This window comes from Lonchura striata, chromosome 29 (assembly GCF_046129695.1).
Source record: "Lonchura striata isolate bLonStr1 chromosome 29, bLonStr1.mat, whole genome shotgun sequence".
NCBI classification, from domain to species: Eukaryota; Metazoa; Chordata; class Aves; order Passeriformes; family Estrildidae; genus Lonchura; species Lonchura striata.
The window spans coordinates 2,482,931-2,509,178 of record NC_134631.1 but is presented as its reverse complement, the minus strand read 5'-3'; the positions used below and the strand labels follow the sequence as shown (position 1 = coordinate 2,509,178).

The 26,248-nt window shown below is 53.7% G+C and overlaps 1 protein-coding gene across 1 annotated transcript in view; it reads left to right on the top strand.

Annotated features, from left to right (window-relative positions):
• Positions 1–26,248, top strand: part of LOC144247630 (uncharacterized) — a 140,547-nt gene that overhangs the window by 7,460 nt on the left and 106,839 nt on the right. The window contains 1 exon segment of the mRNA XM_077788938.1: positions 1,005–1,838. Within this exon segment, the coding sequence (XP_077645064.1) occupies positions 1,031–1,838 (808 nt within the window). The 5' untranslated portion in view covers positions 1,005–1,030.

The window sequence follows — 26,248 nt, the reverse complement described above, 5'->3', positions numbered from 1 at the left end:
ACTTTCCTGTTGTTCCTTTCGTGGGTTCCCCGTTTGTGGGACATCCCCCCTGGAGCAGGGTGTCCCCTCTGTGCTGCAGCCCCAGGGCTCGGGCCGAGCTCAGCCAATCAGAGCCCGCGGCGCTGATGACTCACCAGTTGCCAGGCAGACTCGCAGCTCCCCGCGTTCCCCACCTGGACCCACCTGCGCCCCCCCTCGGCCCCATGGCCCCGCGAGGGGAATTTGGGGAGGTGGGAGTGGGGCAGCGCCAAGGCCGGGCCCCCCCGCGCTGTCCTGGCGGGAGCGGCTGCAGTGGGGACCGAGTGCGGGCGGGAGCGGCCGAGAGCCCAGCGCTGCCCCAGCCCGACCTGCCCCAGCTCCATCCCTGCCCCTGCGCTGGGATGCTGTGGGTGTGGGGGCAAGAGGGAGCCGGCAGTGGGTGCTGGGCCTGGGGGCAGGAGGAGAAGGGAAGGAGAAGCAGGCTTGAGGAACAGAATGGTCAAACGGTGCAGGTGGCAGGAGAGGGTCGGATTGTGCAGGAGAAGGAGGAATAGCAGGAGGAAGAGGAATCTGAGGAAGAGGAGAGACAGAGGAGGAGGAGGAGCAGAAAGAGGAAGCAGCAGAAGGTTCCACCCCTCCCTGTGTCTGCAGCCTCCCCCCAGCCCCAGGAGTGCTGCTCCCCCCACATGCAGCAGGTGACTGTGGAGGGGGATCCACAATTTTCACGGGGTGAATCTTGGTGTTTCTGAGCTTTCTTGGGCTAAATGTTGCTGCTTTGGTTTTATGTGGCAGCTGAATCTTTATGTTTTGGAGGAGGTTTTTCCTGAGCTGTGATGTTTAGGGAGTTTTTATTCTGTGTCTTGAAGTTTGCAGGATTTTTGGGCTGAATCTTGGTGTTTTGTGTCTTAAGAAACCTTGCTTTCCCTGGGGTTTCTTATAGACACAAGATTCCCAATAACTTCCTCCTTGGGCAAGGAGGAACCTCCAGTCCAAGATGCTCTCCTCTTGTTTTTTCCCCAAACCAGGATTTGACATTACCAGGGCGTGCCTGATGGAGGAGGAAAAGCCCCGGAGATGCTGCAGGAGGAGGAGCTGCAAACCCAGCCCAGGGAGCTGCAGGGAGGAAAGAGCCCCCCTGAGCCAGGAAGGCGAGCGGAGATCCAGGCGGAGCTCGGAGCTGGTGGAGAAGCCTCATGGCAGGGAGAAGCCCCACAAGTGCTTGGAATGTGGGAAGGATTTCAGCCGGAGCTCCAGACTGGTCTGTCATCAGAGGATCCACACTGGGGAGAGGCCCTACGAGTGTGGGGAGTGTGGGAAGAGGTTTAGGACCACTGCCAATCTCCTCGTACATGAGCGGATTCACACAGAGGAGACGCCCTACCGCTGCCCCGACTGTGGGAAGGGCTTCAAGCAAAACTCCAACCTCACTATGCACCGGCGCATCCACACCGGGGAGAGGCCCTACGAGTGTGGGAAGTGTCAGAAGAGTTTCATACACATGTCTGGCCTGATCGAGCACCAGGTGATCCACACTGGGGAACGGCCCTATGAGTGCTTGGAATGTGGGAAGAGCTTTGGGTGGAGCTCTGCCCTGAGAACACACCAGCGGATCCACACTGGGGAACGGCCCTACGAGTGTCCCCAGTGTGGGAAGAGGTTTCAGACCAGCTCCAGTGTCCTCAGACATGAGCGGATTCACACAGAGGAGAGGCCCTACCGCTGCCCCGACTGCGGGAAGGGCTTCAAGCGAAACTGCCACCTCACCATGCACCAGCGCATCCACACCGGGGAGAGGCCCTACGAGTGTGGGAAGTGTGGGAAGAGCTTCTCCACGAGCTCAAACTTGACCACACACCAACGGAGGCACCACTAAGGGAAGCCCTGTGAGTGCCCTGAGTGAGGAAAGAGCTTGGAGTGAGGGAAGAGAGTGAGGGAAGAGCTCAGTGTTACCAGGTGATGTGATGTCATGAAGAATGTGTACCCAATGGGAAATTGTTACCAAAAACAGAGCCCTCTATAAGCCCCATACAAGTCAATCCCTGTATAAACACCTGGTAGACGCAATAAAATTGGCTTTGGTCTAAACTCGTATGTCTCCGTCTGGATGATCCCCAGTGACCCCCGTTGGGCAGAGCCCTGGTGCCCCCGTATGGGGAATAAAACAGAGAGTAAAGCAATGGAGCTGATAAAGGGGCTTGATACCTGAGGTCTGACTGAGCAGAAACTGTATTAGACACAGACACACTTGAAGTCTCCCTGGGCAAGAAGTGACCAGAAAAAATGCTGTGAGACTTTGTGATAAGATAAATGTTCCCAGGTTACTGGATGTCACCAAGAATGTGTATCCAATGGGAAATTGTTACCAAAAACAGAGCCCTCTATAAGCACCATACAAGTCAATCCCTGTATAAACACCTGGTACACTTAATAAAATTGGCTTTGTTCTAAACTCGGATGTCCCCGTCTCTCCATGGTGGATAACCCTGTTGTGGGTGATCCCTGTTGGGTGGGGGAAGGTGCTGGAGGGATTTCTTTCCCTTCTCCTGGTGCTGCCGTGGTTTGGTTGGTAATAAATTCCCTCCCTGTGCCCAGGCTGGGTCTGTTGTCCCCGTGCCGGTGCTCGGGGCGGGATCTCTCCCGTTCCTTCTCTGCACTGCCGGGCCTCTCCTCAGCCAATGAGAGAACGCGGTGGAGAAGAGTCAGCCAATGAGAGCGAGCGGGGCTGATGACTCACCAGTTGCCGGGCAGACCCGCAGCAGGCAGTGTTCCTCACCTGGACCCGCCCTCCCTGCCCAGGGCCGGCCCCGCCGTGGGGTCCCCCCAAGTCCCTCCCCAGTGCCCCCATGAACTGGGCTGGGTTTAACTGGGAAGCTTTACTGGGAACACTGGGAGCAGGGGGCAGGGGCAGAGTGACAGCAGGGCTGGGGGACACTCAATCCCCCCAAAATCAGCGTGGGGATAGAGCCGGGGGGGAGTCCTGGCTGGGCCCGAGGCCACAGGGAGGGGCTGCGGCCGCCGGCGGCTCAGGAGCTCTGTGGGCAGATGTCATGGTTTGACACTGGGAACAGAGCAAAGCAGGCCCAAGCTTAATAATAGAAAAAAACTTTATTAAACTACTACTACTAAAGAAAAGAGAAAACTAAAGAACGGGAAAAAAAAACACACAAAGATCAAATTAAAACCTTGCAAAACATTCCTTCCCCCACCACCCAACTCCAACAAACCACAGTGAGACACAATCTGGACCCCAATCATGTTTCCACCCTCCAAACAACCGATACTCAGTCTATCGAGGGAACAGAGTCTCTCCTGTGCCACAGACTCCCCCAAGAAACACAGCTCCACATCCTGTGCTTCCATGTCACACATGGCACCGCCCGGAGAAAAAGTTTGCCATGGTGACCCTTCTCCTTTCCATGCACAGTGCTCTCACCACCAATGCATGGATGGACAGACTGCTTTTAGGATTTTTCCTTTCAAGGATGCCCTGCCAAGAGGGGAGAAAAACAACAGTTCAGTTTTCATTGTTTGGGACCACAGTCCCCTCCATTTTCCCCTGGGGCCGAGGGCTCAAGAACAGAGATCTTCTCTTCTCTTTCCTTTCCAGGACTAGGAGGCGCCACCACAAACCCCCTAACTTTTTCTCTGTTCACTCCAATTTTGTCTTTTTCCCAGCTGAAGCAGGTCTCTTGACTCACTGGCATCCTCCCAAAACACAGTCTCTCTCAGAGGAGAAGATTGGTTCAGGTTGTGGCTAACACGGAAAAGTCCAGCCAAAAGCCACTCCTTGTCCCCCTCCCATCCAGAATTCCTCCTTCCAACATCACAGGGTCCAAGGTGTCCCTCTTCCTCTCTTTCAAACCGAGGAGGGGAAGGAAAAATTCACAAGCTTTCATTTCTCAAGGAAGGGTTAAAAGTCCGAACTCCCAGGGATGGCCCGATGCCCGGACATCCAGCAACTCCCACACAACTGGGCACCTTGCAGCTTCCCCCGCTCCGCTGACTGCCACTGTCTCTATTCTCTCTCCCTGTCGGGAGAGAAACTCTGGGCAGGGGGGAACGGAGACATCCCAGATTTCTTCCACATTTCCATCTGCAGGGGCCAGCCCGGTTCCAGTCCCTCCACCCTTCGGAGTTACCTCCATCAGGCCATGGGGCTTCACCTCTCCCACCCGGCTCGTGGCTGGGCAGGGGAGGTTTGCACTGCACGCTGACCGGAACCAAAGAGAGCGAGTTCCCCTGGGAATTCTGCTTTCAACCCCTCTGTGTTCTCAGAGGCGTGCCTACTTTCAATTGGTCAATATCTAAATTGACCTCTTCCTTCCGGAAAAAATTCTCTTTCCGTGTCAAACCACAACATTCGGGAAAGTCCCGCTTCAGCATTCCTCTGTAAACCCCCTTCTCCCCACCCCTGAGCAGTTCCCATTGGACCTGGCCTCTGGGGTGGTTCTGATGTGCCTTAGCTGAACACTGTCTCTATTGTTTAGACCTTCTCTCTTAATTTTGCTGTATAAAACTGTATCTGGGCAATAGCCCGGGGCCTTTGGTCCCTGCTACCATTCAGGCAATACAATCTCTCTGGACAGCATACCATTGGTTTCTCTTGGTCTCTTTATCTCGAATCCTAGCGGCGACCGAGGCAACGCCGCAGCTCGGACCGTGCTAACCCAGATGCTGCCTGGTAAGCCCAGGGCAGCGGGACCGCGGAAAACCCTGGCCCCGGAGGGGACAGCTAGCCGGAGGGTCCCGGGGGGCCGGGGGAGGGACGGGGGACAGCAGCGAGGAACCCTCAAAAGCAACAAGTGGCAGTCCAAAGAGAAGCAACAAGTGGCGCACCAACGTTGGGCTTTGCATTGGTCTGAGCGAGTGAGGCCCCAGCCGTTGTGGACAGTGCACTGGCTAGGAGCTTTTCCAGACGCTTTGCAGCGTCACCGCGAGCGACAGAGTGGCGAGCGGTGCGAATAAACCATCAGGCAGGCTGTCAGCTCCATGGGGAAAAGCTCTTGGATCACGCTGGTGGTGAGGCATTTGCCTCTCCATGCAGCCCACTGTGGAGACAGACGCCTATTTCTGTCCGGTGCGGTCTCCGCGAGTGCGGGCGTCACCTCCCAACACCCGGGAAACCGCCCGCGGATGCGGGAACCGTTGCTGCAGTTGGTGTCTAAAGGATGGCGGTGGGTGAGTCTCGGTACTGGGGGGCAGGGGCCCTGCCAGGAGACATTGGCTCTCGTGTGCCCGTGGGGGAACACACCAGCGCGCAGGCATGACGAGAGTTTCCGTCGTCGCTTTAGAACTTTGGGGTTTGTTGCAGTAACTGGTTGAGACTTGCTCTAAAGGCAGCGATGGGTGTTACGCTGACTACACAGCAGAAAGAGATTTATAAACAAGTTCAGGAACCCCTGCAGAGAGCAGGTGTCAAATTTCCTAAGAGCCTTGTGAAAGAGTTTGTCAGATGGTTATCAGTAAGTTTTCCGAAGGTAACAGAGCAAGTAGTGAGAGAAAGACGATTTTGGAAGCGTGTGGGTGCAGTGCTGACAAAGGCAGGAGATCCCTCAGTGAAAGAAGGTTTTATGAGAATGTTTTTGTTCATTTACAATGTTGTGAAAGAGAGTGCAGACACTCAGGGCGCCCGGGGAGAAGAAAAGGGCCCCGTCGCGTCCCCTGTGTCCCCCCGCACCCCCTGCGGTGAAAAAACTAACCGTGAAGATGTAGATTTAGTTTCTAACCCTTCTCCATCTCCTGCTTTCGCTCCCGCAGCTGAAAATCCATGCTTTGCACTCCCCACCCCACCCCCCCCCCGTGCAGCCCCCACAAGATGGAGGCGGCCACGCGGTGTTCCCTGTGCTCCCTGTGCCAGCCCTCGCACCCCTCCCTTCACCCGTCCCCGATCCCAACGCCTCCTCCCTTGTGGCGATTCAGCCCCCGGCTCAACCCACATTCCAGCCCCCATTCCAGCCCGCAGTCCAGCCCTCAGCTCCTCCTCTCGCAGTTGCATCACCACCCCCTGTCCCTGCCCCGCTCCACACGGCCCCGCCGGCTGCGGCCACTCCCACACAAGCCGGCCCCTCTCCCTCTCTCTCTCTCCCAGTCTCCCTGACAACGGCAGTGCCGAGACTGTCAGCACGAGGAACCGGGAAGCGGTCAGTGACACCGACCCTGCGTTCCTGGCCCCTGTGATCTATAATGCCAGGGGACAGAATGCCAAATGGGAGCCCCTTTCATAGGATAGTATTAGGGAACTTTGCAAAACAAAGCGTGAGTTTGGGGAAAGAAGTGATTTTTTAAAGAGCATTTTAAAAGCTACTCTAAGCTTCAAAACATATGTCCCTGCTGACTTGAAACGTCTTTTCAGTTGCTTGCTCCCTCAGTCTGAGTTTAGATTGTGGGAAAGAACCTGGAAAAGGATTGCAGGACATCTCCTCCCAGAGATTTTGCAAAGTCCAAGCCATTCCACAGATATAGAGGATGAGGAAATCACTTTAGAACATCTAGTGGGTGAGGGTGATTGGAGCCAAGCTGAAAAGCAAGCCGCAGGCATCCCCAGAGCAGTGTTGGACCTGTCCAGGGATGCAGCAGAAAGTGCATTTTTTAACATGCCTTCTAAAGAACCTGTTGTTTCTTATACCGCTTTGAAGCAGTCTGTTGCAGAACCATTCATGGATTTTGTGGATCGAGTGCGAGCCTCTGTGGAAAAGAGGGTGCAAAATCCAGAGCTCCAAGACCAACTTACATTAGAACTTGTCACCGCAAATGCAAATGAAGCCTGTCAGCGAGTCATCCTGGCCCTTCCATCATCGCCTCCCCCCACACTCGATCAGCTCATCGAGGAGTGCACCAGGAAAGCTGTGCTGATGACAGAGGACTCAGTGATAAAGCCACGGGAAAGGGTGGTTGCTTCAGCAGCAGCAACCCCTTAGACTCCTGGGTCCGCAGGGCCTCCTCAACAAGGGGGGAAAGTGGGAGCGTGGGGAATCTTTTTCCTTTATACTGGCAGAGCAAATTGTATCTTTTTCAGAGTTAGTTCACTTTGTTGTATGATTTTATCTTTCTTTCAGACTAGCAGAATGTCAATTTCCACATTCCTGCTCATCGTTTGGTTCCAGGGAATGGCCATCTACCCTTCCACAGTGGATGCATGGATTGTTCCACAGCCCAAGAAAAATGTATGGGTCAGGCTAGCCCAAGCCTTGCAACAAGATCATATGTGTTTGTCCACTGCCTCAGCAGAAAATCCAATGTCCACATGTTTAATAGGGGTGCCAAGTAAGGAGGATGAGTTTCCAATTGATCTGGTCCATTTGCAAAACCAGGTGAACGAAAATAAAATACCTAAAGGTGCAGGACAAATTAAAGCACCAGTGCGAAACCCCCTCATTTTGTGGCAAGGATGGGTCTCACATTTGCCCACTGCCAAGGGAGAGCCCCAGGAATTAGAACTCCTAGGCTCTGCAAAAGCTGAATTTTGCATTCAATTTGATTTTTCCCCAACCAAAGAAGTAAAATTATATGAGCATGTCAAACAGTACAAGGTAGAATTCAGAGCAGGTCAATGGTGCACAGCTGTCTATAAGCTGAAATTTGCATCCACCACTGATTTCCGTCCACGCAAGCTGGACAAGGGAATGTTTCTTATCTGTGGGGACAGAGCATACCCAGGAATCCCCTCTCGTCTTATTGGAGGTCCAAGCACTTTTGGGCATCTGACCCTTGCTTCCCCCAACATGACCCAAATTCCAATTAGGCAAGCAAAAGGTGAGAAAAAAATTACTAAGCGGAGTGCGAGTCAATTTGATGAACATTGTGATGCAGAAATTTACCATTGGGCAAAATCCAAAAGAGTTGCCGTATCTGGGTTTTTACCATGGGTTGCGGCAGCCAAAGCATTGAGTGAATTAGGCAATCTAGAATGCTGGGTGACCAAGCAGGCAAATTTAACATCAGTGGCCCTGAGTGACCTCCTGGTAGATGAGGAAATAACCAGAAATGCTACCCTCCAAAATAGGGCAGCTATTGATTTCCTGTTGGCACATGGTCATGGATGTAAAGAATTTGATGGGTTGTGTTGTTTTGATCTGTCATCTAAAGGTCAGAGTGTCCACTCGTCCATTCAGGAAATGAGAAGCCTCATTGGGAGTGTGAAGCAAGAAAATGAGGATTGGTTTAAAAATCTGTTCAAAGATTGGGATCTTTCTGGGTGGGAAGTGATTCTTTTAAAAGACATCCTTTACTTTCTAGTTGCATTGTTTTTAGTTCTGTTAGCATTCGGGATTCTGAAGCGAATCATCTCCAAGGTCATCACCTCGAAGCTGAAGGCTTCTGCACCAGTTTTCATCGCTGCTGCCGACACGGAAAGCGATTGGTGGGAAGACGACAAGCAGAAAGACACTGCAGTTTAAGAGCCACAGTTTTACTTTCTCCCAAGGCACTGTTCTTCTTAATAAGTAAAGAAGGGGGAATTGTAGCTATCATGCTGGCATGGTAGCATGGAGGAAGGTTTTGGAAAGGCCTTGGGAATGGTAAACTGAGGAAAAGGATACATTCATGTATGCCCCATTGTTTTAGAAAGGCTTTGGGAATGAGAAACTGAAGGAAAAGATAAATTTATGTATGCTCCACTGTCTTGGGAAAGTCCCGCTTCAGCATTCCTCTGTAAACCCCCTTCTCCCCACCCCTGAGCAGTTCCCATTGGACCTGGCCCCTGGGGTGGTTCTGATGTGCCTTAGCTGGACACTGCCTCTATTGTTTAGACCTTATCTCTTAATTTTGCTGCATAAAACTGTATCTGGGCAATAGCCCGGGGCCTTTGGTCCCTGCTACCGTTCAGGCAATATAATCTCTCTGGACAAGCATACCATTGGTCTCTCTTGGTCTCTTTATCTCGAATCCTAGTGGCAACTGAGGCAACGCCGCAGCTCGGGCCGTACTAACCCAGACGCTGCCTGGTAAGCCCAGGGCAGCGGGACCGCGGAAAACCCCGGCCCTGGAGGGGACAGCTAGCAGGCGGGTCCCAGGGGGCCAGGGAGGGACGGGGGACAGCAGCGAGGAACCCTCAAAAGCAACAAGTGGCAGTCCAAAGAGAAGCAACAAGAAAACAGATTATCCAGAACCACACTTGATCTGTCTCCTCTCACTCCCTGCACTTGGAGAAGGTGCTGGATAAATGACGGAGGGCAAGTGTAGGAAATCAGGAGGAACTCTGATTTTACTCCCCGTGTGCTGCCATGCAGCCTCGGAAAGGAGAGGAGCTTTTGTGCACGGCTGAAGCGTGCGAGTCCTCCGGGAGTTCCACAACCATTCTGAAGCCTTGGACCCAGCTAGGGGTTTTTCCCTGATGCTGCTCAGTTTTGCTTCATTGTGCCCAAAATAAAAAAGATCACAGGAAACAAATTTAAACATGGTAAAAGACAAGAGCTACAGGTGACAAGACTCTGAAAATTTTTGATAGCCTAGCTTTTTCTTTTATTGAATCTTTTGTTAGTAGAGATGTTGCTAACTATTTGTTTATGACTTTTTACCCTCAGGGACCTCTAATTATGCCAGTTTAGTGTTTATGATTTTTTTCACACCACTGTACGACAGAATAGTTCAATCAAAAGCGGTTTTCTATCCCAAGGAGACCGAAACATTCATTTCTCTCTCCCAAGAAGACTAAAGCCTGTGGGTTTAGTGTCACATCCCACAGAGCTCGGGCCTGGAGCGCTGCTGCCGCGGCCGAGCGCAGCCCCGGGGCCGCTGTGCGGGTGCATTGGAAGGGCACGGACACAATGGCAGCGCCGTGTGTCTTTGTGCTCCAGGTTTGCGCTGCCCGTGCGGGCGGAGCGGGGCTGGCGGGAGCCGCGCTCCCCTCAGAGCCCCTGAGGGCGGCAGCGATGGCGGCGCCGCTCCCTCAGCGCCCGGCCCCGGCCCCGGCGGGCGGGGAGCCCTCGGCAGCGCCCGGCCGGCAGCAGGGAGCGAGCCCCGGCCCGGCCGTGCGGCCAATTCCTCGTGCCCTGGGCAGCGCAGCCCGCACGGCCAGGGCTCGGCACTGCGGGGCTGGGCTGCCGTGGGCCAGCGGGGCCAAAGCCTCGCAGGGCTCGGGGCACAGCAGGGCCCGCCAGGACACCGCTCCGGGGATGCTCCCGGCCAGCTCCTGCCCGAGCCCCCGGAACCCGGGCTGGCTCTGTGCGCTCCGGCAGCCACGACGGGACCGGCCAACAGCCGGGGACTGGGCTTTGCCCACGGCTGAACCTGCAGAGCTGCAAGCTCTGCCCTGCACGCTCTTACAGCCACGGCAGGGACCAGGCAAAGGAGGAAGGAAGAGCCTCTATGCCTTCAGCTTCCATGGAGAAGGTTTATTCGAGGTGCAGAGAGCGGGATAAAAAAGAGCCACTCATCCTCATTTGCAAGGGGTTTTGCTCAGATCCACATCAGGCGGTGGGCACAAACAGCGAAGCAACAGGGAATCCTCACGGCAGGAGTGAGAGGATTATATCAACACTGTGGGACCATCAGGATCGGGAAAGGCACAGGGGACAATGGGGCAACCTGGATTAGGAGATTTCCAAGTGGGGGTTTCAATCAGGGGTTGGCTAAGGGGCTGAGTGGCAGGGAACAGTCAGGAAAAAGTGGCAGAGTTGCCTGGACAGGCAGGGAAGGGACTGGGACAAAGGGAGGGGAATAACTTGAGCGAAGGCATAAAAGGGAGTGTACAACGTTGGGGAAAAAAAACGACTTGAGGAAAACGTGGCGGGATAACAGAATGAACCAGTTAACAATAACTTAATGAAATAAACATAAACTGCAACAGGTTCCTCTATGCTCCAGTGCCGTTGGGGTGCCGGGGCTGGCCCTTTAAAACACGGCACATGGTGTCATGGCCCTTTGTGATGTGGGCCATGATGGTGGCCGGAGACCCTTGTGACATCAGGGAGCCCCGCCCGGGCTGAGGGTCTCCAAGGGGCGCAGAGCCCTGGGGTGCCCAGTCCCAGGAGAGCCGCTCTCTGAGGAGGACGCAGCTCCCTGGCTCTGTCTGCGCCAGACGCCGACAGCGACAGCGGCCGACAGCGACAGACAGAGACAGCGACGAGGACAAAGCCAACTCCACCTCCCGGTCCCACAGCACCTTGCCCAGCTGGCTGGAAGCCACCAGTGAGCTGTGGTCAGGGGCAGTGGGCAGCTCAGTCCTGCCACTGTCACAGACTGAGGAGGAGGAGAGGCTCTTCGTGAAAATGGACCGTGAGCTTTCCCAGAGGGAAGATGTGGAAGAGACCCGCCAGAGAGGAGGTCCAGGAGACCAAGAAGTGTCCCAGCATGGAGCCTGGTGCAGCCAAGAGCTGTACCAAGGCCAGGTACGTGTGGGAGTTTGGGAAGTTTCCCAGTCCAGATGGGGGACACATCAAGAGCTCCATGAAGGGGAAGAAACCATCAGAGCTCAGGAGCTGTCCCAGTGGGAGGAGGACAGTGAGATGTATCAAGAGGGGTGGGAGAGGGAAGAACGTGTGACAACCCAAGAGATTTCCCAGTGGGGAATAGATGTGAGTGGGCAGCAGGAGATGGGATGGGGAGAAGATGAGAGGTGCCATGCGCTGTACCTGCAGAGAGATCTGAGTGTCCCAGAGGATTCCCAAGGGGATGATGCCCAAGAGCATTCCCAGAGGGAAGGTGAGAGGTACCAGGACCTCTCAGCATGGGGACAAGGTGTACACTCCCACATGTCCCAATGGGAAGACAGGAGAGAGCTGGAATTGTCCCAAGTGAGAGACAGCAGTGTCAGGGAGCTGTGCCAAGGACCAGACGCTGCAGCCCAAGAGCTGCCCCAGTGGGACAATGTGAGTGAGCGAAAGCTGTCCCAAAGGGGGGAAGATGTGAGCAGGCAGGAGCTGTCCCAATGGGGACACAACATCAGCTCTGAGATCTGGGACAGACCCTTGTGCCCAGGGAGGGACGAGGAGCCTCAGCCTTGTCCCCCAGAGGGGCCCAGCTCTGCCAGCCCCGCGGACACAGAGGTGGCAGCAGAGGCAGTGCCTGCCCTGACCAGCGCCTCTCCTTCCCTGCAGAGTCCCACGGAGGCCGAGCCGGCAGCTGCTGCCCCGGCTGGAGCTGCTGAGGAGGACGAGGAGCCCTCTGAGCCTCTCTTGACCCAAGGGGAAGATTTGGGAAACCAAGAGCTGCTCCCTTGGGACGACGATGTCAGCTCCAGTACTTTGGAGAACCCACTGGGCTCAGTGAAGGAGAAGAACACCCAGACTTGTTCCTCATCCAGTGACAAGGAGCTGTCCCAGGTCGAAGAGGCCATCGAGCTCCCTCCAGGGGACGGCAACACTGACCCAGAGCTGTCCTCAGTGGAAGAGGCAATTGAGGACATCCCATGGGACAGCACAAGTGACCAGGAGCTGTCCCCAGTGAAAGAGTCCCTTGAGGGCATTCCAGAGGACAGCACAAGAGAGAAGGAGCTGTCCTCAGTGGAAGAGGACGTCGAGGTTGTTCCAGAGGACAGCAGAAATGAGCAAGAGCTGTCCTCAGTGGAAGAGGCCATCAACAACATTCCAGAGGACAGCACAAGAGACCAGGAGCTGTCCTTAGTGGAAGAGGCAAGTGATGATTTTGCATGGGACAGCACAAGTGACCCAGAGCTGTCCTCTGTGGAAGAGGCAATTGAAGATATTCCATGGGACAGCACAAGTGACCCAGAGCTGTCCTCCGTGGAAGAGGCCCTCAAGGATATTCCAGAGGACAGCACAAGCGACCAGGAGCTGTCCTCAGGGGAAAAAACCATCAAGATTTTTCCAAAGGATGGTACAAGTGCCGAGGAGTTGTCCCCAGTGGAAGAGGCCATTGAGAACATTCCAGAGGACAGCACAAGTGATCAGGAGCTGTCCTCAGTGGAAGAGGCCATCGAGGTTGCTCCAGAAGAGAGCACAAGTGATCAGGAGCTGTCCTCAGTGGAAGAAGACATCGAGGTTGGTCCAGAAGAGAGCACAAGTGACCAGGAGCTGTCGTCAGTGGAAAAGGACATCGAGAACAATCCAGAGGACAGTGAGAGTGACCAGGAGCTGTCCTCAGTGGAAGAAGACATAGAGAACATTCCAGAGGACAGTATGAGTGACCAGGAACTGTCCTCAGTGGAAGAAGACATCGAGAACATTCCAGAGGACAGTGAGAGTGACCAGGAGCTGTCCTCAGTGGAAGAAGACATCGAGAACATTCCCGAGGACAGTATGAGTGACCAGGAGCTGTCCCCAGTGGAAGAGGACATTGAGGTCTCTGAAGGGGACAGCACAAGAGAGGAGAAGCTGTCCCCTGCAGTACAGGACATCATGGTCTCTTCAGGGTACAGCCCGAGTGCTGAGGGGCAGTCCAAAGTGGAAGCGGCCATCAAGCTTAGTCCCGAGGACAGCACGGCTCTTCCCCCAGAGGGACCCAGCTCTGCCAGCCCCGTGGGCACAGAGGTGGCAGCAGAGGCAGCCCCTGCCCTGCCCAGCGCCTCCCCTGCCCCAGGCAGTCCCAGGGAGGCCGAGCCGGGAGCTGCTGCCCTGTCCGGAGCTGCTGAGGAGGCAGCAGTGTGGTCAGGGCTGGCAGTGCAGGAGAGGATGGACGGCTCCGATGAGGAAAACAAAAGTTGGCAATTCTTGCATGACCTGGAGCCTTTCCTGCTTGGAGACCCTGAGCTGTCCCAGGAAGCGTCCTACAGTGAAGAATGCACGGAGGATGATCTGCCCCACGGGGAAGTCACGAGTTACCACCAACACTTTGACTGGGAAAAATATTTGGACCAAGACCTGTCCCAGGGAGAAGTCAGCAGCTCCCAAGACCCCTCGGACTGGGAAGAATGCATTGAGCAAGTGCTGTCCGGAGGAGATGTCGTCAGCTATGCAGAAATTTCAGACTGGGAAGAATACGTTGGCCAAAACGTTTCCAGAGGGAATGGCAGCAGACCCTCAGGACTCTCCAACTGGGAAAATGACAGCAACACGGGGCTCGTGCAGGAGAACTGGCCCAAGCATGTGATCTTGGCCAAGCCCTTGTACCCAGAGGACGACGAGTGGGACGATGTGAGCCTCCTGGAGCTGCCCCCAGAACAGGAGAAAGAAAAGAATGTGGACAAGTGGAAAGTGTTTGTGTCAGAGGGGCTCGCAGTGCCCGTCCCTTGGGAGGCCTGGGCTGAGTGCCCGGCACAGGAGCCGTGCAGCCGAGGGCCGGCGCCTGTCCCGCACAGCCCCCCCAGTCCCCGGCCTGCCCGGCTGGGAGCCCAGGCCCTCCGCGGGCAGCCGGCTGCCCCCAGGAAACGTCCCTCCCGCTTCAGGTGGGCGCTGCGGGCGCTGCGGGGGCTGTTCCGCTGTCCCTGCCTCAGGCCACGCACTGAGGACTGAAAGAGACACAGAGAAAGGTGAAGAAGATGAGGAGAAGGAAGGTGAAGAACAGGAGGAAGATGAAGATGACTTCTCCTGCCAGTCCCGCTCCTCTGTGTCGGAGCAGCAGCTGTCCGGTTCGGCTCGAGGGGCTCAGAGATTGCTGCTGCAGCTCCTCCAAGCCAGGGAAGAGAAAAGCCTTTGGATGGGCCAAGCAAGCCAAGCAAAACCCAACCAGGCAGAGCCACGAAGGCCTGGGCAGTGGGGCTTGGAAAATGCCCACCCAAAGAGCCCAAAGCTCCCCCATCCCTGCCCCGCACACACCCGGCCCCGGGCTGGAAGGTGCAGCAACCATTTCTGGGGCACAAAGCAGAGGCTCCTGGAACAGACTCTGAGCACAAACCGCTCCAGGACAATGGCAAAGACGACAAAGACAAAGATGAAGACAAAGACACAGAAAAAGAGGACAAAGACGACATAGAAGATGAAGAAGATGAAGACTGTGAAGAAGATGAAGACAATGAAGAAGGTGAAGACAAATAGGATGAAGAAGATGAAGACAGCAAAGAGGAAGAAGACAAAGATGAAGACTAAAAAGACAAGACATAGAATGATTATTTAAGAATAGATAGAAGAAGTATAGTAATAAGAATTTAGAAATACTTAGAAGAGTACTAGGAATAGGAATTTCAATATATGCAGAAGAAAAAGTATAGGAATAGGAATAAGAATTTCAAAATATGTCGAAGAAGAATAGGAATAGGAATAAGAATATAAAAATACATAGAAGTAGCAAAGAAGAAGAAGAATAGAAAAGAGTAGGAAAAGAACCATAAGAAGAATAAGAATAGAAAAGTGAAGAGAAAATTGAAGGAATAAGGAAAACTAGCAATTAATTTATTTTTATTACATATTGTATATTTCTATAACAGTTATGGAATAAAAACATTACTCTACATTATGTTGTAATCACAATGTGGTCGAGAACAGATCAAAGCAGACTGAAGCTTAAGAACAAGGGAAAAACTTTATTAAGCTACTACTATTATGCTACTATAAAATAAAAAAAGAAAGGAAAAAAAAAATACGCACAAAATTTAAAATGAAGACATTTTCAAACATTCAGAATCTTACCACCTAACTTGAACAAAGTACAGTGAGACATAACATGGACCATAATCGGTTCCCACTCTCTAGATAATTAATAAAAAGAGAGAGTTCTCCTGGGAATTCTGCTTTTAACACCTCTCTGTTCACAGAGGCGTGTCCACCTTCAAGTGGTCAGTATCCAAACTGACCTCTTCTTTCCAATAAAATTCTTTTTCCTCATCAAACCACGACAGGATCTCAATCAGGGAGTGGCCCAGGGGCTGAGTGGCAGGGAACATTCAGGAAAAAGTGGCAGGGTTGCCTGGACAGGCAGGGAAGGGACTGGGACAAAGGGAGGGGAATAATTGAGGGACACCTTTAAAGGGAGTGTGCAACATAGGGAAAAAAAACAACTAGGTAAAACCATGGGAAGTCAAAAAAATGTACCACTTAACAATAACTTAATGAAATAAACATAAACTGCAACAGGTTCCTGTCTGCTCCAGTGCTGTTGGGGTGCCGGGGGTGGCCCTTTGTGACACGGCACATGGTGTCACGGCCCTTTGTGATGTGGGACGTGGTGGTGGCCAGAGACCCTTGTGACATCAGGGAGCCCCGCCCGGGCTGAGGGTCTCCAAGGGGCGCAGAGCCCTGGGGTGCCCAGTCCCAGGAGAGCCGCTCTCTGAGGAGGACGCAGCTCCCTGTCTCTGCGCCAGACGCCGACAGCGACAGCGGCCGACAGCGACAGACAGAGACAGCGACGAGGACAAAGCCAACTCCACCTCCCGGTCCCAAAGCACCTTGCCCAGCTGGCTGGAAGCCACCAGTGAGCCGTGGTCAGGGGCAGTGGGCAGCTCAGTCCTGCCACTGTCACAAACTGAGGAGGAGGAGAGGCTCTTCGTGAAAATGGACCGAGAGGTTTCCCGGAGAGAAGATGTGGAAGAGACCTGCAGGAGAGAAGTTCCAGGAGCCCAAGAAATGTCCCGGTGGGGAGCCTGGAGCAGCCAAGAGCTGTACCAAGGCCAGGTACGTGTGGGAGTTTGGGAAGTTTCCCAGTCCAGAGGGGGGACACATCAAGAGCTCAATGAAGGGGAAGAAACCATCAGAGCTCAGGAGCTGTCCCAGTGGGAGGAGGACAGTGAGATGTACCAAGAGGGGTGGGAGAGGGAAGAATGTGTGACAACCCAAGAGATTTCCCAGTGGAAAATAAATGTGAGTGGGCGGTAGGAGATGGGATGGGGAGAAGACGAGAGGTGCCACGAGCTGTCCCTGCAGAGAGATCTGAGTGTCCCAGAGGATTCCCAAGGGGATGATGCCCAAGAGCATTCCCAGAGGGAAGGTGAGAGGTACCAAGACCTCTCAGCATGGGGACAAGGTGTACACTCCCACATGTCCCAATGGGAAGACAGGAGAGAGCTGGAATTGTCCCAAGTGGGAGACAGCAGTGTCAGGGAGCTGTGCCAAGGACCAGACGCTGCAGCCCAAGAGCTGCCCCAGTGGGATGATGTGAGTGAGCGAAAGCTGTCCCAAAGGGGGGAAGATGTGAGCAGGCAGGAGCTGTCCCAATGGGGACACAACATCAGCTCTGAGATCTGGGACAGACCCTTGTGCCCAGTGAGGGACGAGGAGCCTCAGCCTTGTCCCCCAGAGGGGCCCAGCTCTGCCAGCCCCGCGGACACAGAGGTGGCAGCAGAGGCAGTGCCTGCCCTGACCAGCGCCTCTCCTTCCCTGCAGAGTCCCACGGAGGCCGAGCCGGCAGCTGCTGCCCCGGCTGGAGCTGCTGAGGAGGACGAGGAGCCCTCTGAGCCTCTCCTGTCCCAAGGGGAAGATTTGGGAAACCAAGAGCTGCTCCCTTGGGAGGACGATGTCAGCTCCAGTTCTTTGGAGAACCCACTGGGCTCAGTGAAGGAGGAGAAGAACACCCAGACTTGTTCCTCATCCAGTGACAAGGAGCTGTCCCAGGTCGAAGAGGCCATCGAGCTCCCTCCAGGGGACAGCAACACTGACCCAGAGCTGTCCTCAGTGGAAGAGGCAATTGAGGACATCCCATGGGACAGCACAAGTGACCAGGAGCTGTCCCCAGTGAAAGAGTCCCTTGAGGGCATTCCAGAGGACAGCACAAGAGAGAAGGAGCTGTCCTCAGTGGAAGAGGACGTTGAGGTTGTTCCAGAGGACAGCAGAAATGAGCAAGAGCTGTCCTCCGTGGAAGAGGCCATCAACAACATTCCAGAGGACAGCACAAGAGACAAGGAGCTGTCCTTAGTGGAAGAGGCAAGTGATGATTTTGCATGGGACAGCACAAGTGACCCAGAGCTGTCCTCTGTGGAAGAGGCAATTGAAGATATTCCATGGGACAGCACAAGTGACCCAGAGCTGTCCTCCGTGGAAGAGGCCCTCGAGAACATTCCAGAGGACAGCACAAGCGACCAGGAGCTGTCCTCAGGGGAAAAAACCATCAAGATTTTTCCAAAGGATGGTACAAGTGCCGAGGAGTTGTCCCCAGTGGAAGAGGCCATTGAGAACATTCCAGAGGACAGCACAAGTGCTCAGGAGCTGTCCTCTGTGGAAGAGGCCATCGAGGTTGCTCCAGAGGATGGCACAAGTGACCAGGAGCTGTCCTCTGTGGAAGAGGCCATCGAGGTTGCTCCAGAGGATGGCACAAGTGACCAGGAGCTGTCCTCAGTGGAAGAAGACATCGAGGTTGCTCCAGAAGAGAGCACAAGTGACCAGGAGCTGTCCTCAGTGGAAGAGGCCATCGAGAACATTCCAGAGGACAGTGAGAGTGACCAGGAGCTGTCCTCAGTGGAAGAAGACATAGAGAACATTCCAGAGGACAGTGAGAGTGACCAGGAGCTGTCCTCAGTGGAAGAAGACATCGAGAACATTCCCGAGGACAGTATGAGTGACCAGGAGCTGTCCCCAGTGGAAGAGGACATTGAGGTCTCTGAAGGGGACAGCACGAGAGAGGAGAAGCTGTCCCCTGCAGGAGAGGACATCATGCTCTCTTCAGGGTACAGTCTGATTGCTGAGGGGCAGTCCAAAGTGGAATTGGCCAGCAAGCTTAGTCCCGAGGACAGCACAGCTCTTCCCCCAGAGGGGCCCAGCTCTGCCAGCCCCGTGGGCACAGAGGTGGCAGCAGAGGCAGCCCCTGCCCTGCCCAGCGCCTCCCCTGCCCCAGGCAGTCCCAGGGAGGCCGAGCCGGGAGCTGCTGCCCTGTCCGGAGCTGCTGAGGAGGCAGCAGTGTGGTCAGAGCTGGCAGTGCAGGAGAGGATGGATGGCTCCGATGAGGAAAACAAAAGTTGGCAATTCTTGCATGACCTGGAGCCTTTCCTGCTTGGAGACCCTGAGCTGTCCCAGGAAGCGTCCTACAGTGAAGAATGCACGGAGGATGATCTGCCCCACGGGGAAGTCACGAGTTACCACCAACACTTTGACTGGGAAAAATATTTGGACCAAGACCTGTCCCAGGGAGAAGTCAGCAGCTCCCAAGACCCCTCGGACTGGGAAGAATGCATTGAGCAAGTGCTGTCCGGAGGAGATGTCGTCAGCTATGCAGAAATTTCAGACTGGGAAGAATACGTTGGCCAAAACGTTTCCAGAGGGAATGGCAGCAGACCCTCAGGACTCTCCAACTGGGAAAATGACAGCAACACGGGGCTCATGCAGGAGAACTGGCCCAAGCATGTGATCTTGGCCAAGCCCTTGTACCCAGAGGATGACGAGTGGGACAATGTGAGCCTCCTGGAGCTGCCCCCAGAACAGGACAAAGAAAAGAATGTGGACAAGTGGAAAGTTTTTGTGTCAGAGGGGCTCGCAGTGCCCGTCCCTCGGGAGGCCTGGGCTGAGTGCCCGGCACAGGAGCCGTGCAGCCGAGGGCCGGCGCCTGTCCCGCACAGCCCCCCCAGCCCCCGGCCTGCCCGGCTGGGAGCCCAGGCCCTCCGCGGGCAGCCGGCTGCCCCCAGGAAACGTCCCTCCCGCTTCAGGCGGGCGCTGCGGGGGCTGTTCCGCTGTCCCTGCCTCAGGCCACGCTCTGAGGACTGAAAGAGACACAGAGAAAGGTGAAGAAGATGAGGGGAAGGAAGGTGAAGAACAGGAAGAAGATGAAGATGACTTCTCCTGCCAGTCCCGCTCCTCTGTGTCGGAGCAGCGGCTGTCCGGTTCGGCTCGAGGGGCTCAGAGATTGCTGCTGCAGCTCCTCCAAGCCAGGGAAGAGAAAAGCCTTTGGATGGGCCAAGCAAGCCAAGCAAAACCCAACCAGGCAGAGCCACGAAGGCCTGGGCAGTGGGGCTTGGAAAATGCCCACCCAAAGAGCCCAAAGCTCCCCCATCCCTGCCCCGCACACACCCGGCCCCGGGCTGGAAGGTGCAGCAACCACTTCTGGGGCACAAAGCAGAGGCTCCTGGAACTGACTCTGAGCACAAACCGCTCCAGGACAATGGCAAAGACGACAAAGACAAAGATGAAGACAATGACACAGAAAAAGAGGGCAAAGACGACATAGCAGATGAAGAAGATGAAGACTGTGAAGAAGATGAAGACAATGAAGAAGGTGAAGACAAATAGGATGAAGAAGATGAAGACAGCAAAGAGGAAGAAGACAAAGATGAAGACTAAAAAGACAAGACATAGAATGATTATTTAAGAGTAGATAGAAGAAGTATAGTAATAAGAATTTAGAAATACTTAGAAGAGTACTAGGAATAGGAATTTCAATATATGCAGAAGAAAAAGTATAGGAATAGGAATAAGAATTTCAAAATATGTCGAAGAAGAATAGGAATAGGAATAAGAATATAAAAATACATAGAAGTAGCAAAGAAGAAGAAGAATAGAAAAGAGTAGGAAAAGAACCATAAGAAGAATAAGAATAGAAAAGTGAAGAGAAAATTGAAGGAATAAGGAAAACTAGCAATTAATTTATTTTTATTACATATTGTATATTTCTATAACAGTTATGGAATAAAAACATTACTCTACATTATGTTGTAATCACAATGTGGTCGAGAACAGATCAAAGCAGACTGAAGCTTAAGAACAAGGGAAAAACTTTATTAAGCTACTACTATTATGCTACTATAAAATAAAAAAAGAAAGGAAAAAAAAAATACGCACAAAATTTAAAATGAAGACATTTTCAAACATTCAGAATCTTACCACCTAACTTGAACAAAGTACAGTGAGACATAACATGGACCATAATCGGTTCCCACTCTCTAGATAATTAATAAAAAGAGAGAGTTCTCCTGGGAATTCTGCTTTTAACACCTCTCTGTTCACAGAGGCGTGTCCACCTTCAAGTGGTCAGTATCCAAACTGACCTCTTCTTTCCAATAAAATTCTTTTTCCTCATCAAACCACGACAGGATCTCAATCAGGGAGTGGCCCAGGGGCTGAGTGGCAGGGAACATTCAGGAAAAAGTGGCAGGGTTGCCTGGACAGGCAGGGAAGGGACTGGGACAAAGGGAGGGGAATAATTGAGGGACACCTTTAAAGGGAGTGTGCAACATAGGGAAAAAAAACAACTAGGTAAAACCATGGGAAGTCAAAAAAATGTACCACTTAACAATAACTTAATGAAATAAACATAAACTGCAACAGGTTCCTGTCTGCTCCAGTGCTGTTGGGGTGCCGGGGGTGGCCCTTTGTGACACGGCACATGGTGTCACGGCCCTTTGTGATGTGGGACGTGGTGGTGGCCAGAGACCCTTGTGACATCAGGGAGCCCCGCCCGGGCTGAGGGTCTCCAAGGGGCGCAGAGCCCTGGGGTGCCCAGTCCCAGGAGAGCCGCTCTCTGAGGAGGACACAGCTCCCTGGCTCTGCGCCAGACGCCGACAGCGACAGCGGCCGACAGCGACAGACAGAGACAGCGACGAGGACAAAGCCAACTCCACCTCCCGGTCCCACAGCACCTTGCCCAGCTGGCTGGAAGCCACCAGTGAGCCGTGGTCAGGGGCAGTGGGCAGCTCAGTCCTGCCACTGTCACAAACTGAGGAGGAGGAGAGGCCCTTCGCCAAAATGGACCGAGAGCTTTCCCGGAGAGAAGATGTGGAAGAGACCTGCAGGAGAGAAGTTCCAGGAGCCCAAGAAATGTCCCGGTGGGGAGCCTGGAGCAGCCAAGAGCTGTACCAAGGCCAGGTACGTGTGGGAGTTTGGGAAGTTTCCCAGTCCAGAGGGGGGACACACCAAGCGCTCAATGAAGGGGAAGAAACCATCAGAGCTCAGGAGCTGTCCCAGTGGGAGGAGGACAGTGAGATGTACCAAGAGGGGTGGGAGAGGGAAGAATGTGTGACAACCCAAGAGATTTCCCAGTGGAAAATAAATGTGAGTGGGCGGTAGGAGATGGGATGGGGAGAAGACGAGAGGTGCCACGAGCTGTCCCTGCAGAGAGATCTGAGTGTCCCAGAGGATTCCCAAGGGGATGATGCCCAAGAGCATTCCCAGAGGGAAGGTGAGAGGTACCAAGACCTCTCAGCATGGGGACAAGGTGTACACTCCCACATGTCCCAATGGGAAGACAGGAGAGAGCTGGAATTGTCCCAAGTGGGAGACAGCAGTGGCAGGGAGCTGTGCCAAGGACCAGACGCTGCAGCCCAAGAGCTGCCCCAGTGGGATGATGTGAGTGAGCGAAAGCTGTCCCAAAGGGGGGAAGATGTGAGCAGGCAGGAGCTGTCCCAATGGGGACACAACATCAGCTCTGAGATCTGGGACAGACCCTTGTGCCCAGGGAGGGACGAGGAGCCTCAGCCTTGTCCCCCAGAGGGGCCCAGCTCTGCCAGCCCCGCGGACACAGAGGTGGCAGCAGAGGCAGTGCCTGCCCTGACCAGCGCCTCTCCTTCCCTGCAGAGTCCCACGGAGGCCGAGCCGGCAGCTGCTGCCCCGGCTGGAGCTGCTGAGGAGGACGAGGAGCCCTCTGAGCCTCTCCTGTCCCAAGGGGAAGATTTGGGAAACCAAGAGCTGCTCCCTTGGGAGGACGATGTCAGCTCCAGTTCTTTGGAGAACCCACTGGGCTCAGTGAAGGAGGAGAAGAACACCCAGACTTGTTCCTCATCCAGTGACGAGGAGCTGTCCCAGGTCGAAGAGGCCATCGAGCTCCCTCCAGGGGACAGCAACACTGACCCAGAGCTGTCCTCAGTGGAAGAGGCAATTGAGGACATCCCATGGGACAGCACAAGTGACCAGGAGCTGTCCCCAGTGAAAGAGTCCCTTGAGGGCATTCCAGAGGACAGCACAAGAGAGAAGGAGCTGTCCTCAGTGGAAGAGGACGTTGAGGTTGTTCCAGAGGACAGCAGAAATGAGCAAGAGCTGTCCTCCGTGGAAGAGGCCATCAACAACATTCCAGAGGACAGCACAAGAGACAAGGAGCTGTCCTTAGTGGAAGAGGCAAGTGATGATTTTGCATGGGACAGCTCAAGTGACCCAGAGCTGTCCTCTGTGGAAGAGGCAATTGAAGATATTCCATGGGACAGCACAAGTGACCCAGAGCTGTCCTCCGTGGAAGAGGCCCTCGAGAACATTCCAGAGGACAGCACAAGCGACCAGGAGCTGTCCTCAGGGGAAAAAACCATCAAGATTTTTCCAAAGGATGGTACAAGTGCCGAGGAGTTGTCCCCAGTGGAAGAGGCCATTGAGAACATTCCAGAGGACAGCACAAGTGATCAGGAGCTGTCCTCAGTGGAAGAGGCCATCGAGGTTGCTCCAGAAGAGAGCACAAGTGATCAGGAGCTGTCCTCAGTGGAAGAAGACATCGAGGTTGGTCCAGAAGAGAGCACAAGTGACCAGGAGCTGTCGTCAGTGGAAAAGGACATCGAGAACAATCCAGAGGACAGTGAGAGTGACCAGGAGCTGTCCTCAGTGGAAGAAGACATAGAGAACATTCCAGAGGACAGTATGAGTGACCAGGAACTGTCCTCAGTGGAAGAAGACATCGAGAACATTCCAGAGGACAGCATGAGTGACCAGGAGCTGTCCTCAGTGGAAGAAGACATCGAGAACATTCCCGAGGACAGTATGAGTGACCAGGAGCTGTCCCCAGTGGAAGAGGACATTGAGGTCTCTGAAGGGGACAGCACAAGAGAGGAGAAGCTGTCCCCTGCAGTACAGGACATCATGGTCTCTTCAGGGTACAGCCCGAGTGCTGAGGGGCAGTCCAAAGTGGAAGCGGCCATCAAGCTTAGTCCCGAGGACAGCACGGCTCTTCCCCCAGAGGGACCCAGCTCTGCCAGCCCCGTGGGCACAGAGGTGGCAGCAGAGGCAGCCCCTGCCCTGCCCAGCGCCTCCCCTGCCCCAGGCAGTCCCAGGGAGGCCGAGCCGGGAGCTGCTGCCCTGTCCGGAGCTGCTGAGGAGGCAGCAGTGTGGTCAGGGCTGGCAGTGCAGGAGAGGATGGATGGCTCCGATGAGGAAAACAAAAGTTGGCAATTCTTGCATGACCTGGAGCCTTTCCTGCTTGGAGACCCTGAGCTGTCCCAGGAAGCGTCCTACAGTGAAGAATGCACGGAGGATGATCTGCCCCACGGGGAAGTCACGAGTTACCACCAACACTTTGACTGGGAAAAATATTTGGACCAAGACCTGTCCCAGGGAGAAGTCAGCAGCTCCCAAGACCCCTCGGACTGGGAAGAATGCATTGAGCAAGTGCTGTCCGGAGGAGATGTCGTCAGCTATGCAGAAATTTCAGACTGGGAAGAATACGTTGGCCAAAACGTTTCCAGAGGGAATGGCAGCAGACCCTCAGGACTCTCCAACTGGGAAAATGACAGCAACACGGGGCTCGTGCAGGAGAACTGGCCCAAGCATGTGATCTTGGCCAAGCCCTTGTACCCAGAGGACGACGAGTGGGACGATGTGAGCCTCCTGGAGCTGCCCCCAGAACAGGAGAAAGAAAAGAATGTGGACAAATGGAAAGTTTGTGTGTCAGAGGGGCTCGCAGTGCCCGTCCCTTGGGAGGCCTGGGCTGAGTGCCCGGCACAGGAGCCGTGCAGCCGAGGGCTGGCGCCTGCCCCGCACAGCCCCCCCAGCCCCCGGCCTGCCCGGCTGGGAGCCCAGGCCCTCCGCGGGCAGCCGGCTGCCCCCAGGAAACGTCCCTCCCGCTTCAGGTGGGCGCTGCGGGCGCTGCGGGGGCTGTTCCGCTGTCCCTGCCTCAGGCCACGCACTGAGGACTGAAAGAGACACAGAGAAAGGTGAAGAAGATGAGGAGAAGGAAGGTGAAGAACAGGAAGAAGATGAAGATGACTTCTCCTGCCAGTCCCGCTCCTCTGTGTCGGAGCAGCGGCTGTCCGGTTCGGCTCGAGGGGCTCAGAGATTGCTGCTGCAGCTCCTCCAAGCCAGGGAAGAGAAAAGCCTTTGGATGGGCCAAGCAAGCCAAGCAAAACCCAACCAGGCAGAGCCACGAAGGCCTGGGCAGTGGGGCTTGGAAAATGCCCACCCAAAGAGCCCAAAGCTCCCCCATCCCTGCCCCGCACACACCCGGCCCCGGGCTGGAAGGTGCAGCAACCACTTCTGGGGCACAAAGCAGAGGCTCCTGGAACTGACTCTGAGCACAAACCGCTCCAGGACAATGGCAAAGACGACAAAGACAAAGATGAAGACAATGACACAGAAAAAGAGGGCAAAGACGACATAGCAGATGAAGAAGATGAAGACTGTGAAGAAGATGAAGACAATGAAGAAGGTGAAGACAAATAGGATGAAGAAGATGAAGACAGCAAAGAGGAAGAAGACAAAGATGAAGACTAAAAAGACAAGACATAGAATGATTATTTAAGAGTAGATAGAAGAAGTATAGTAATAAGAATTTAGAAATACTTAGAAGAGTACTAGGAATAGGAATTTCAATATATGCAGAAGAAAAAGTATAGGAATAGGAATAAGAATTTCAAAATATGTCGAAGAAGAATAGGAATAGGAATAAGAATATAAAAATACATAGAAGTAGCAAAGAAGAAGAAGAATAGAAAAGAGTAGGAAAAGAACCATAAGAAGAATAAGAATAGAAAAGTGAAGAGAAAATTGAAGGAATAAGGAAAACTAGCAATTAATTTATTTTTATTACATATTGTATATTTCTATAACAGTTATGGAATAAAAACATTACTCTACATTATGTTGTAATCACAATGTGGTCGAGAACAGATCAAAGCAGACTGAAGCTTAAGAACAAGGGAAAAACTTTATTAAGCTACTACTATTATGCTACTATAAAATAAAAAAAGAAAGGAAAAAAAAAATACGCACAAAATTTAAAATGAAGACATTTTCAAACATTCAGAATCTTACCACCTAACTTGAACAAAGTACAGTGAGACATAACATGGACCATAATCGGTTCCCACTCTCTAGATAATTAATAAAAAGAGAGAGTTCTCCTGGGAATTCTGCTTTTAACACCTCTCTGTTCACAGAGGCGTGTCCACCTTCAAGTGGTCAGTATCCAAACTGACCTCTTCTTTCCAATAAAATTCTTTTTCCTCATCAAACCACGACAGGATCTCAATCAGGGAGTGGCCCAGGGGCTGAGTGGCAGGGAACATTCAGGAAAAAGTGGCAGGGTTGCCTGGACAGGCAGGGAAGGGACTGGGACAAAGGGAGGGGAATAATTGAGGGACACCTTTAAAGGGAGTGTGCAACATAGGGAAAAAAAACAACTAGGTAAAACCATGGGAAGTCAAAAAAATGTACCACTTAACAATAACTTAATGAAATAAACATAAACTGCAACAGGTTCCTGTCTGCTCCAGTGCTGTTGGGGTGCCGGGGGTGGCCCTTTGTGACACGGCACATGGTGTCACGGCCCTTTGTGATGTGGGACGTGGTGGTGGCCAGAGACCCTTGTGACATCAGGGAGCCCCGCCCGGGCT